Source organism: Populus alba, chromosome 17 (genome assembly GCF_005239225.2).
Source record: "Populus alba chromosome 17, ASM523922v2, whole genome shotgun sequence".
In the NCBI taxonomy this organism is placed as follows: domain Eukaryota; kingdom Viridiplantae; phylum Streptophyta; class Magnoliopsida; order Malpighiales; family Salicaceae; genus Populus; species Populus alba.
Window position 1 is genome coordinate 17679551 of NC_133300.1, and position 14163 is coordinate 17693713.

Sequence of the window (14163 nt, forward strand, 5' to 3'; positions counted from 1 at the left end):
TGGACTTGAACTTGAAACGATTAGATATCACATATATATATATATATATCCTCTTGCTTTATAATTTGATGAATAATTTAACAGATATATCTGTTCTTCCATTTTTTATTTTTTATTTTTTGTTGAAAGAGCACACGTACGTGGTTTGACACATTAATCGACATGAAGAATCAACTAATGACTTGACAAATTGTAATAACTTATTAAATCGAGATCTAATTTAGATTAAATTTTAAATTAAATTAAATAAAAATTAATCTAATTTTGATTCTGTCACTCCAGTAAAAAACTAATTTGATTTTAAAAAAATATTATTTTAATTTTTTTTAAAAAAAATCTTAAAACACAGTCGTTTTGAATTGCCTAGATTAACCCGCCTATCCTTTTAAACCCAAAAGGGGGGGGGGGGGGAATTCCTTCTGATATTTCAAGCTCTGGAGTTTGAATAGAATCAACCGATGTTACAATTATTGGGGGATTATTTAATAAAGATAATTGGGAAAGCAAAGCCACGCTCATTTAAAAAAAAAATTGAAAGCTAACAGAAAAGCACTTTACAATTATTTTTCATTCCATTAACCTGCAAACTAGGTTAAACAAATCAATATCAAACCCAAAGCACTGCTGCCCTTCAATGATTTCAAGGCACTTTAGCATGGTTTGTGGGCAAGATTTTCCCCCCTGTATTATTAATTATATAGTGTATTGTTTTCTCCTTTTTTTTCAAAAAAAAAAATCTCTGGACACTGCTTTTTCACACAACTGCTTATACACAAGCAAGCAACTTCCTATATAAACACCCCAATGCTATCTCTCAGTCTATATCATATATCCCTCTCTCTAGCTGGTTTGCTTTCTGATAAAGAGAAACAACAATGGGAGCTCTTGATTACCTCTCCAACTTTTGCACTGTCACCAGCACAAGAAGCAAACGAAAACCAATGCAGGTACTCTCTAAACCTAGCTAGCTGTCAACCCTTTTCACTTCTCTTTGTAAGTGTGTAGTCTGTAAAAGAGAAGGCAGCCTCTCTCTCTCTCTCTCTCTATATATATATATATATATATATATATATATATATATATATATATCTTTTGCTGTGTTAAATGTTTGATGCTGTGACCCTTTCCTTTCTTTAAAAGATGGCTTGTGTTATATTTCTCAGACAGTTGAGATCAAGGTGAAGATGGACTGTGATGGCTGTGAAAGAAGAGTAAAAAATGCTGTCACCTCCATGAAAGGTTTTGCTTTCTAGCTCTCTCCCCCTCTCTCCTCTTGTTTCATCCATTGAAGTTGATTCACTTTTTGGTCTGAGTGAGTCGTGGGTCTGAACAACCTTGTAATCAGAGAAAGCAATCACATAATGAAAAGGGCATATAAGCTTTCCAAGTAAAAACAAAGGCATCTTTTGTTTAGATATCTACAATCATCGAAATCGGAAACAAATGATACTGTGTGACCTTGAGAAAATCTATCCTTCTTTCTTCTTTTTTTGGCTCAAATTATATTTTCTTTGAATTTTGACAGTGACAGTTCAATCTAAGAACACAGCTTATGTTATGACAGGATCAAACCAAAGAATGCATGTACATATGGATAGAGGGTTATTGTCTTAGAAAATTAATTAAAAATCAGATAAAGCCTGAGCTGAAAAAAGGTTAAATTTAAAGTTCTTGATATGAGATATATACTGAAAGAAGGAGGGGAAAAAAAGGCAACCTAACCCAAGTGCAAAACTTAAAGAGCATAGCAAAATTAGTAAATATCCCATCCGATCTCTCCTTGCTTCACCCACCTGCAATAATATTGTAATTCTCGATTTATTTCACTCCTTTTTTTTTTTTAAGCAAACACTTGCAAGTATATATAATTTTGCAATACATATACAGGAGTAAAGACGGTGGAAGTGAACAGAAAACAAAGCAGGGTGGTGGTTAGTGGATATGTTGATCCAAACAAAGTCTTAAGAAGAGTGAAGAGCACAGGCAAGATAGCTGAATTCTGGCCATATATTCCTCAACATCTAGTTTACTATCCTTATGTTTCCGGTGCCTATGACAAGAGGGCTCCGGCGGGCTATGTTCGCAATGTTGTGCAAGCTTATCCAGCCTCAAATGCAGCCGAAGAAAACATTGTATCTCTCTTTAGTGATGATAATGTGAATGCTTGTTCCATCATGTAAGAGATTGCTGCCATGGATTTGTGTGAAGCAAAATGGGTTGCTATCTTTTTTAAAAGCAAGACCTCCTTCATAAGTATGTATGTATGTATGTACTATTTTCTATCTAGAAATGAAGCAAACCTAGCTACAAATGGGTCTGAAAGAGCATTAATCTCTTGGTTTGTGATTTTCATTATGGTTAGGATGGTTTTGCAGAAAGATTGGATTATGTAGATTCCGTTTGGTCATGCTATACTTAATTACAAGTTAAGTATTTTGAAATATAATTTTTTAAAAGTATATATAAATGTTTAGCAAAGAACTGCTTCTTCTTAGAAAGAACATCAACAAAATCTCAGAAATACAGGTGAAAGCTAATTATTAGAAAAGCATGTCTATCTTCTCTTAATTCTCTCATAATCAACTAAAGAGTGTTTTATTTTTAAGCATGGTGGGATTAGAAAAACCCCTAGTGTATTTTTTATATTATTATACTTTTAAACCACCTTTTTTTGTTCTTTTTGTTTATAAATAGTTTTTTTATTGAGTGTGATTTGGTATTGTGTTTTAGGGTGTGTTTTTTTATTGAAAATATATTAAAATAATATTTTATATATTTTTTTATTTTAATATTAATACATTAAAATTATTCAAAAAATCTTTTAAAAAATAAATTATAATATGAAAACAAATACTCTGTAAACATTTTCCCTTAATAAAACATATGGCGGTAACGCTATTTTGCTTTTAAAAAATAAAAAATCCCTCTATTTCTAAAGTAGAGTTGTTGTTATCGTGGAGGTTACTGTTCTTTAAATAAAAATATAACAATAAAATATTAAATATTGTTTTTATTAATATCTTTCAAGTCATCGCAAAAAACAATATTAAATATGCTAAATTTCAGTGAAATGGGAAGCTTTGAACTAAAATAAGGATTTGCAAGATAGCCCATAAAAAAAAGAGAGAATTAGAAAGAGAATCCATTAAAAAGCGTTTTGGGGTTTTATTGGTTGGATTATATTTAAAAAAAATAAGATTTCTATATAAAAAAAATTAAATTAATATTTTTTAAACATTTTTTTATCATTTTAATATATTAATAATAATAAAACCTATAAAATAATATTTCCGAAACTTGTTATAAATTAGTAAAGCAGTGCAATTTTTATTTTGTAACCAAGGAAGGCAGAAAGGAAAATGATGAGAAAGGTGTACGGACTCACCAAAACCATTAATATTCTGACAGGTTTGCAGACAGGAACACACTAATGTGTTGAAGTTATACTAAGAGGCTTCTTTTAACTGCCATGCAATAAGGGAATCCAATTCATCAGGGACTAAAATAATCAATTTGTCGGATTCTATTATGTTAATCATTATATGCTCTTGAGGATATGATCCATCTTATATATTTGTAAAACCAGAATTTTTAAATTTAATCAATGGCAGGGATTTGCATCATATACATGGATATTTATTCATAAATATAATTAAAAAATCTATTTGATTTTATGATAAAATCTAATCATTGATTTGGATCTAGTGGCTAAATTTTATAAAAATAACCCATCATTTTTTTTTGGATGAAAGGGTCCGAATAAAAATATAAAACTTATTATGCTGATTGATTAAATTACTATTTGTTTTTGTGTTGAAAGCTGCATATAAATATATTTTAAAAATATATTTGACTTTGAAAAAATATTAAAATGATATTTTTTTAATGTTTTTATTATTATTTTGAAGTGTTTATATCAAAAAAATTATTTTAATATATTTTTAATTAAAAAATATTTTTTATCAAACACAGACTTAATTGATTTACTACACACAAATTAGTTAGAAAAGAAATTATAAGCTTAAACTTCTCTGACAGTTGAAGATAAAAAAGATATCACCTTTCTTTTTATCTAATCTCTCTAGATAATCTACATTTTGTCACTAGCTAGGTCTTAAGAACCCAACTTGTTTTTATAATTCCGATTCCAAAGGAACAAAATTTATTATTTTAAATCCTTTTTCTACATGAAAAAAACCTCTAAATAGAAAAAAAAAAAACAACAACAATAATAATAAAAAAAAGTAATTAATATTTGACAATTGAATTGGTGGAGAAATATTCAAAGGGGGAGACATGATCTATGGGATAGGAGACTTGAAGAATAAAGGTTGCTGATTAAAATACCTACATATATAATGGAATAACGCTATGTAAATGACATCGTTGATCCAAATTAAGTTGGAATCCATTGGAGCTATATATGAGACTGACAGTTGCATTTTCTTTGGGATCAAAATAAATTAATAAATTCTTCTTTTAGAGAAATATATATGTGGTTAGCAATTATTGGTCAATTCCTCTTGCATGTTCTTTGTTCTCTTTTTCTTGAGTAAAATCGAGTGAAGAATTCTACCCTAAAATCACGAGCAATATGTTCTTCTTTAGGTGGCTTTTGGTGTCAAGGCAAGAGATCATGTATTTGATTTTTTGTTAGGAGATTTCGAAATTTCTTGAAACGTAATAAGATTTTATGTCTCGTTTATAGTTAATTAGAAAGCTTAATCAAATTATAATTAATACTCCATTTGTTTCACATAAAAAGTTTTTTTCATAAAATATATATTTTTCTCGACTTTAATTTAATGTTTGATTCACCTTAAGAAAAGACTTGATAAATTAATAAAAAAATGTTTTGGTCAAGAAAATAGTTTTTAAATAGTTTCCATCAACCTTATAGTACTCTAGGAAAGTATATTTCATATAATTTTTTTAATTGAAATAAATTGAAGCCAAAGAATATAAGGTTTTAAAAGGCCAATTTTCCATCCAACAAAGAATTGCTTCCCAAACAAAAGTCCAAGGATTACATTTCTAGAAATCATCTTATTTATTGATCCGATTTCTAAATCAAGCTAACTTTTTTTTAAAATCAGATATATAAAATTAAATTAGTCAAATCCAAGTAATTTAGTCAAAACTTAATTGATCCTTGATTATTTTTTTTAATTTTTTAAAACGGTGTTATTTCAAACAAATTTAAACCAACCTTGAATTCTCCATGAGCCGGGCTGGCCTGATCTGAACTATGCCGGAATTATCAAGAATCCAAATACTGAACAGTTCTCAGGGAACTTTGGCTGAATTCTGTAAGTTCAAATTCTTCAATTTTCAACACAATCCCCCAAGTTATGGCTTTAATCTGAGTGGAAATGACGTCATCGCATTATCCTCAGAGAAGATAATGGTAATTATATTCATAAACCCATGAACAGAACACAGACATGAACATGATCTTCTTCTAATTTTGTTCCCTTTCGCTGCTTGTGGTTACTATGTTAAAAGACAGATGGCAAGAAAACAACCTAATGATTTTATAATAATTACAGCCGTAGATATATATTTTTTTTCTCTAAATTTATACTATTCAACACCATCGCTAATATAATACGAAGAAGTTAATCCAATTTAACAACATAATCTCTTTGTCTAGCCGCTCAGAGCCGCTAAATATCATAAAATAATCTCAATGAAAGGACAGTAATTAGTAGTTAATTAATCCACATTGTGCCTAAAGAAGGAGAATGATTTTGGGAAGCACGTCCACCTCTTGTTAGGCACAGCATTTTTTTTTAAATGGCGAAAGAAGCTTCTGTGTGCAAGGACGGGGCCTTTCAAGTCATTTTCAACACTGCTTTAGCAGTTTAATAAGCTTAAATATTGGATCCACTTACCCAACATTCAATATTTAATTTTATTTTGAATTATCATATCAATTAAAGTAATGTTTTTCTAGGGATTCTAACAAGAGGGGTAACGCTAAGGATCATGTAGCTCCATTTTTCTAAGAGGTCTTGGATTATATTTTTTTAATTGAAAAGAAAAATTAAATATCCTGTGATAAGTCATTAAGAACAGGACTATATCTGGTCAAGAATTAAGGGGAGATTTTAGTTTAAATGTCACGTTCTGATTTGTCCAGTACCGTGGGAAATTCTGTTGACCAAGAAGTCAAATTAATTGATTCAGAAATTGTTGCCTTTGACTATAATTATTGGTGGATACCCTCACAACAGAGATCAAACCCACCACAAGTTATTTTATTTTATTTTAAATCCTGATTAGTTTAGATTCCGAGATAGTTCTCCACTATTACAATTTAAGTTTCATAACTGTTTAGAAATAATTTTTTTACTGTTTTTTCATAAATATATAGTATCGAGCAAAATAAAAATTTATTTTCTAAAATAAGGAATTTTTTAATTTATTTATCAAGATAAGATACTCCATGCTATATAAGCATCATAATGATATATAATATCTAAAAAATATATATGTTTGATTCCATATAAGCACCATATGATTATTTATTAGATAAAGAATAAAGAGAAAACTGGGTACTTATCACAATGGCTACAAATAACATCACAAAATTTTATTTTCTGATAACCAGCGACGGGCTTGCAATGACTGTTGAAGTTTCAAGTATAACGATAAGACTGTATAATGCTTTCCAGAGGTTGTTCTTGCAGAAACCTCCATGAACGAGTACAAGACTTTAAGAAAAGATACATATATATATATATATATATATATATATATATATATATATAATTAGCTTGCAAGTTTTTAATTCTTGTGAGAGTGTGAAATTATTCTAGATGGGTTAAAATTCAGAACTTCGTATCAGTCTTATATCTAAGCATGATAGTTATTCGATGAGATCATGCTATAAAAATGAAAGGAACTACTCAGAAAAATTCAAAATCCATTGTGATGAGATTGCTAAAACCCCTCCAAGTGCTCTCTCGTTCTCAAGCATGTCCAGGGCAAAGCACAGTTTAGACACAAAGGCACAGATACAGAGTTGAAATGAGCAGGAAATGGGGTGAATCCACTGAGTAAAAGAAGAGATGGGTTGATTTTGTTGCACAAAAAGGGTATGATTTTGTGTGATGCAATCAGCAATGCAGTGTATATATTGCTGCAAATCTGGAAATTCTTCCAGGCTCCTTCATAAGCAAACTAGGGTAAAGTATCTTTTGTCCATTTTCTTCAACCTGTATCTGAAAATTTGTAAAACGATCTGACAGGCTGACACCATCAATTTGCTTAAATGCACAATCTTCATGTTTTTTTGTGTTTCTGTGTATGGTATGATACTAGCTAAATGTGTTGGAAAAAATATTTTTATCGCCAAGTTAATGGCATGCTTTAACAATTTAGCTAGAGCCAGTAATTAATTATCACTCGGTGAGAGTTTGTTTTTGCATTGCAACCTCAAATTATTTTTTATCTAAATAAGTATTAAATTATTTTAAAAAAATACTTTTAGATAATTTTAATGTGTTGATGTTAAAATTAAAAAAAAATCTAGTAAGATATTATCTTGATATATTTTTAATTAAAAATTAATTTTGAAAAATATAATGCATCATAATATTACACGCATATTTAGTGTGATGATTACATAATTTATTGTGTTTGGTTAGTGTTTTATAATAAATAAAAAAAGTAGATATAGAAAAAAATAATAACATGTTTTGTTTGAGAGACATAAAAATAAATTTTTTTTTGAAATAATTTGAACGCGAATTTTTCTTATTTAAAAACAACACAAACGAACTTGTCTCTTTTAACCCAAACCAAACCTATTTTTATGTGTTAGTTAATCCTAATTGAAACACATGTGATTAAAAGATATATTTAGTATTATGATAGTAATTGTTTGTTTAAGGTGTTTTTTATTTATAAATATATCAAAATAATATATTTTTAATTTTTAAAATTTATTTTTAATATCAACACATCAAAACTATATGAAAATTAAAAAAAAAATGATAAATTTAAGAAAAAGAAAAAAATTAATTTGTAATAATTTTTAGATCTGTTTTTTTCCTCTCAAAATACCTTTCTTTAACCTCAACCACAACCTTACTGACATTTCAAAATAGAATTAAAATAATATTTAATTTCTTAAGCATGTAGACTTCGAATCAAGGAATTATGCTCTGTTTTTTTCAAAGAGAAGGAACCTGTTTCCAAATTATGAATAGATTGTGAATTTTGAACTTTTAGAAGGCATCGTGCATGAGATCTCTTCATCAAACATAATATTATTTTAACCGAGCTAAGAACTGGTGCAGCATGTTGCTCTTAATTAAACCATAGATAAATGAAGGATTAATAATTAGTTATAGAGCGTGTTTGACAGTGTGGTAGTGGTTGCTTTTCAAATAGCTTTTCGTGCCGAAATACATGCCAATGATATTTTTTCATTTTTTAAAAATTATTTTTGATATCAGCACATCAAAACGATCCAAAAAGTACAAACCGAACTCAATTTTAACAAAAAAAAAAATTCAAATTTGCACCAAACGCAGGTGCAATCGCAGAGACAAACGGTCTCATAATGGTGTAAATAAACTAAAAAAAAAATACTTCATAACTTGGAAATATCTCATGTGAATTGCTCGAACGTAACTGGAATCTAGCTAGCTCTTTTTCAATTCAATCAAAGGGAAAACCAAGCTGTAGATTGTCTATCCAAAGCATCTAGCTATCTTTATCATGTTGTCCAACCTGAGTTGGAGATTAACCTGAAAAAAAATCTATGTTATTGATCATGGGATCAAGCCGCGAATCATCTGTCAATCTGTATTAGTTTTTTTATTAAAAAAAAAAAAAGAGTTTCATTCTTTTATGTTGTTGTAGACTAAATCAAGTTAATTTGACTAGTCAATGTAGTCATTAAATTCTCTTGTTGGGTAAATTAAGTTTTGCTAGATAAATATCTTGTTTTATTCAACATAAATTAGGCTATGAGTTTTAAATTTAACCCGGCCAACTTGTTTAATTAGATGGGGTCTAAAAACATAAGGTATTTATGTTCAATTAATAGGGTTTGTAATCCTCCTATAAAGCTACATCCTATTTAAAGATGACAATTTAATCTAAAATTGATGTATAACAACACAACCTAATATGAATGAATACTATATTTTGGACTCGATGGATAATAAATAGGGTATAAATATTATCAAACTTCACTTGAAATCAGCACAAAACTAACCTGAGATATATGTTTTATATTATAAAAATATATTTGTTAAATATTTATATTTTTTTAATACAATGTGATAAATACATACTTTAATATTGACATAAAATACAAGTATATATAAATATGTATCATTTTATACATACATACATACATACATACATACATACATACATACATTATTTTAATTTTTATTGAACACCCGAAACATGACAAATAATTTATAAATATCTAGATTTTTTATCCCAGTAAATAATAGATAAAATATAAATATTAAAAAATGCAGTCCGCTGTTAACCATTGCCATCACTAATCCTGTTCCTGTAACTGATTTGCTTTTTTTCATGAATGGAGGTCCGTCGGTGGATATAACAAAACTCGAAAGCCAAATGCGCATAAAGTTCGAATGTGTTGGGGTTGGGCCATGATGTCTTCTCTCATATATTTTCCTTTTACCCCACAGAAACTGCTTCCAATAATGATACAACTTGTCTCTCTAGGGAAAAAATAATAATAATAATATATATATATATAATTAATTCATAAAGGTAAAACATAAAATAATGGATAGTAAAGGAAGTCATAATTGCCTTCCACACCATAATATCATGATTGAAGAAAGGAAGACAGTTCCAACCAGCTAAATTGTGGGTGTGTGTCCCTTTTGAGCAATGAAAAAAAAAAAAAAAAAGGCCTCTTTCTTTCAAATAAGCCCATGGAAGGGCCCAAGAACCAACCATGCTCCCCATGATCAACCTTCACCTTTTGTGTCCTTGATGTGTCTTCATAGGATAGGAGACCTCTAGAAGCTTTTAGCTCATGTTCTAAATTTTCAATTTTACGTCTTTGTTTAGCACGTGCTTGTATTGTAGTGTAATATATTTTTAAAAAAATATTTTTTATTTAAAAATATTTTTTATTTATTTTTATATCAGTGTATTAAAATTATTAAAAATTATAAAAAAATATTAATTTAATAATTTTTAAAAACAAATATATTTTTAAAAATCACGTCTAATCAAGACCTTATTAAATATTAAGTGTGGGACTCCCAGTTATTTTATTTATTTATTTATTTAATGGAAGGATGGACTTCTAGAAAGTATATGTTTAGATGGCCCATTTAAGGGTCTGGTGGGCTGGATGTCTTCTACAATTTGTTGAGCAGCAAGGACTCGAAAACTAAAAAACAATTGTCATAAATTAAATTTCAAAAAGTCAATATATCATATATGTGTATAATGTATAAGAGTGTGTTTGGTATTGCGGTAGTTATTATGGTTATGGTTTGAAAAAAAATATTTTTATAAAAAAATACTTTTAGTTGAGGCTGATTTGAAAAAATAAGTGTTTGGTTAAAACTGTGATTGAAATTGAGGATAAAAAAAATAGTTTAATGTGTTTGGTTAAAAATGCTTTTGAATTTGAGGTTATAAAATAATTTAAAATAATATATATTAATATTCATGGTTTTAAATTTAAATATTATGGAATTAATTACTCCTATTACATCATGAAATAAAAAATACTTTATATAAAATATTTTTTATTATTCTATTAAACTATTTATAATTCCATTACGTACAAAATTCATCCAATAAGAACTATAGTTTTCATAATTTTTTGAGCGTAGATAAAATATTATCAGGTATAAAATTGATATTACAGTGCGATTGAATTTAATTCACTCTATACTAGTTTTTCGAGAAAAAAAATATTATTCACATTCAGTACGAGTAAATTTAATTTACTCTAAACTAGTTTTTTTTAGAAAAAAAAAACTGTTAAAAAAATTAACACCCTTAAATAATTAAAAAAAAGAAGAAGAAGAAGAAGAAGCATGTGAACAATGCAAAAGAATTGCACTGTTTATTATTAACAGTGCAACATGAACAATGTAATTCTCTTGCACTGTTTACATAAACAGTGTGTTAGTGTACTGTGCATGCTAATTACACTGTTCAGTGAACAGTGTAATTAGCATGCATAGTGCGTAATAAGCAGCATTTTGCTATCTTTTCTTTCCATGCATCTCAACCGTAAAAACATGTAGGGTCTATATACAGTAAATTATATATTTTTTTACCAAACAGTTACCAACTGTGTTTTAATTAAAACGCAGCTACAGCATGGATTGATTTTATGCAGATGTTCAAGTATTGGTGCAGCCGTGATGGCATTACAACCATCGGATTTATTATTTATTCAAATCCAATGAAATGCACCCGCTTTGCACCGAGATTCCAATCTAAGCACTATAGATTATAGTTAATTAACCCGGCCTGGTTTTATGGGTTGATTCTCGACTCGAAATATGGTCTGGGTTGGGTTTTATAGGAATTATGGATACTAGGCAGGAAAAAACGGTCTAAATTTATCAAAACAGAGCATGTGTGAACAGCAAAACACTACCCTAGAACTGATTCTGATATACTGTTTTTCTCGTCAGATGCCAGGCGGGCCAATCATCATTTCTTCATCTCTGCCAAGAACCCAAGGACTGGATTCCTTCACTGTTGATAACAATTTCAGGGATGTGAGCTATCTTCAGCCAGTCGTCTCCTGTTTCTTTCTTGCACCGCCTCTCCAGATTCGGACATTCTTCAATTTCCGACTGCTTGAGCATGTTAAGTCTCTTTACTCCGTCCGGCAAAGACATCAAACCAGGGCAATCCGAGATATGCAACTGTGAAAGTGACATGAGATGTCCAATCTGATTTTGCAGAGAAGAAATTCCCTTGCAATCACAGATTGTCAGAGATCGTAGAGAAGTGAGATGCTGGATTCTCTCTGGCAATGAATTCAGATGTGGGCATCCATAAATATACAAATGCTCAAGGGCGGTCAGGTATTGCACTCCCTTGGATAAACAAGCCAGTTTATCACAGCCTAAAACATGTAACCGGCGAAGAGAATGGAAGCCACACAATCCATTAATTAGCAGAGATTTTAATCCTCCACGACTATTTATATGCAGTGCCTCCAAAGAATTTAGGTTCTGGAGACCTTCTGGCAAGCTTTCAAGTTCATCACATTCTATAAGAAACAAGCGTTTAAGAGCAAATAGATTATCAAGCTGATTTGACAGTGACTTGAGATTTCTCAGCCTAACAATTTCCAAGCGCTCGAGGACTGCGTGGTTTTTCACCATTCCATCAGGAAGATGTGTCAAGTCACAGAAGTCCTCAATACGAAGGGAGGTAAGAGAAGTGAAATTCCTGACCGATAAGAGTGATGCAGCACTGCTGTTCTTGATTTTTAATGTTCTAACAGATGGTATGGTTGGCAAGTCCACCAACTTAGCACAATTACAAACTGTTATCTCACGAAGGCAAGGAAAACTGTCTCTTCCAGTTCCAGCTGTATTTGTCCATGCCTCTAAGCTCTGCATGGAATCTAAATTCAGACTCTCCAGTGATGGGAATGGTGTTTCCTCATCTCCGTACACATCCCTGCTAATATACTTCAAACCTTTCTTACTCTTCAGACGAAGGTTCTTAAGGAATTGTAGTTTCCCGAAAGGTGGAAGACCTTTTTTTTTTTTTTTGATTTGAGGAAACCAATCCTTGGAAAGCGTTTTTTTTTCAAATGAGCGTGTAAAACCTCATTTATTTTAAATTTTTATAAAATATACATGCCCTGACTCAAACTCGTCAAGCGCTTTACCATTACAACATGCAATTTGCCATCCCGAAAGGTGGAAGACGCTCACACCTGCAACACTCTTCCACTGATATTTGCACTGGATTTGGTAGAAGCAAGTCCATCATCCAATATGGAAATTTTATGCCTCGATCACATACCAGAAGTCTCAAGTCAAAACGCCTCTTCACCCTATCGTCGTTGTTGATTAACTGAGCAAGAGTTGTCTTTCCAATTCCACCCATCCCACAAATAGCATAAACAGAGATCATTTGAAGTGGTGAGCAATGAATGGATTAGATCTTCTTTCTCCTTGTCTCTTCCATAAGTTTTAGATTCGTTCACGTAGGAGCTAGTCACTCTCCAATCAAAGCTGTCCACCTCTACGTCTCCAACTCCCTCTCCTAGATGGAAGTCATGCCTCCCCTTGGCATCTAACTTTTCTCTTACAGTTTTCAATCTACGTGCCATTTTCACTCGAAACAAAAGTGGATTATGAGCAAGAGAAAAGAAGATCTTACTCGGTTTTTGAGATCACTTTGCTGCAAATGCCTTTGAGCTTCAATGGTGAACTCATCCAGCACATCATCAGCATCATAAGCAGCATCCTGACGGTTGATCAGCCACTGCTTTATAGCCTCATTCTTCCATTGCTTCTCCTCTGCATCCCGGACCACAGCTTGAATCACTGTGAAGGTGCGCTTGAGATTGTCGTGCTCAGTCTTTAGGCCCCCAACAACTCCCAGTTCTTGAAGCATCGTTGAATTCAAGTTGCTCAAGGCTGTAGCCACAAGAGCAGAAACAAGTGCATCAAACATAGCCTCTTGTGTGCTTCCCTTTCTTGGAAAAACAAAAATATAGAAGTAATGAATATGGATATGGATATATATGGATGCGGAGAGAGAAGTGTGGTGTGGATGTTACATGTGAATGCTAGGAAATTCAGAGTAAAACAATTTAATTTTGTCTTCACATGTCATAGAGAATAACGGTGCTTCTAAGGAAAATTAATTAGCAACTTCGTACTGGAAGAACTGGGACTTCTTGAAAGATACATGCATTGAATTTGTCTCTCTCTGTGATGACTCAACCTTCTTACAGAAAAATCAAGGAAAACTAATGATGCTGTTCAGAAACAAATACAAAATTAAATTATGATAAAATATGAATATTTTTTAAGTATTTTTATTTAAAAATATATTTTTTATTTTTTAAAACAATTATTTTTAATATTAACACATAAAAAAGATCAAAAAACATAAAAAAATAATTTTAAATAAAAAAGTTTATTTTTTTAAAAA

General features: G+C 30.5%; 1 protein-coding gene across 1 annotated transcript; it reads left to right on the plus strand.

Moving 5' to 3' along the window:
* Window positions 1-793: 793 nt before the first annotated feature.
* On the plus strand, window positions 794-2331 carry LOC118039617 (heavy metal-associated isoprenylated plant protein 21). The gene is made up of 3 exons (XM_035046368.2): window positions 794-947; window positions 1164-1239; window positions 1888-2331. Exons 1-3 carry the CDS (start codon window positions 876-878, stop codon window positions 2178-2180), a joined length of 441 nt encoding a protein of 146 aa, XP_034902259.1. The 5' UTR covers window positions 794-875; the 3' UTR covers window positions 2181-2331.
* The last annotated feature ends 11832 nt before the right edge of the window (window positions 2332-14163 follow it).

What these genes read in the sequence shown, in the direction of transcription:
- LOC118039617 (XM_035046368.2), top strand. Translation starts at nt 876, where the DNA reads ATGGGAGCTCTTGATTACCTCTCCAACTTTTGCACTGTCACCAGCACA. An exon ending in GCAAACGAAAACCAATGCAG is followed by an intron (nt 948 to 1,163) that starts GTACTCTCTAAA and finishes TATATTTCTCAG; the next exon opens with ACAGTTGAGATCAAGGTGAA. An exon ending in TGCTGTCACCTCCATGAAAG is followed by an intron (nt 1,240 to 1,887) that starts GTTTTGCTTTCT and finishes ATACATATACAG; the next exon opens with GAGTAAAGACGGTGGAAGTG.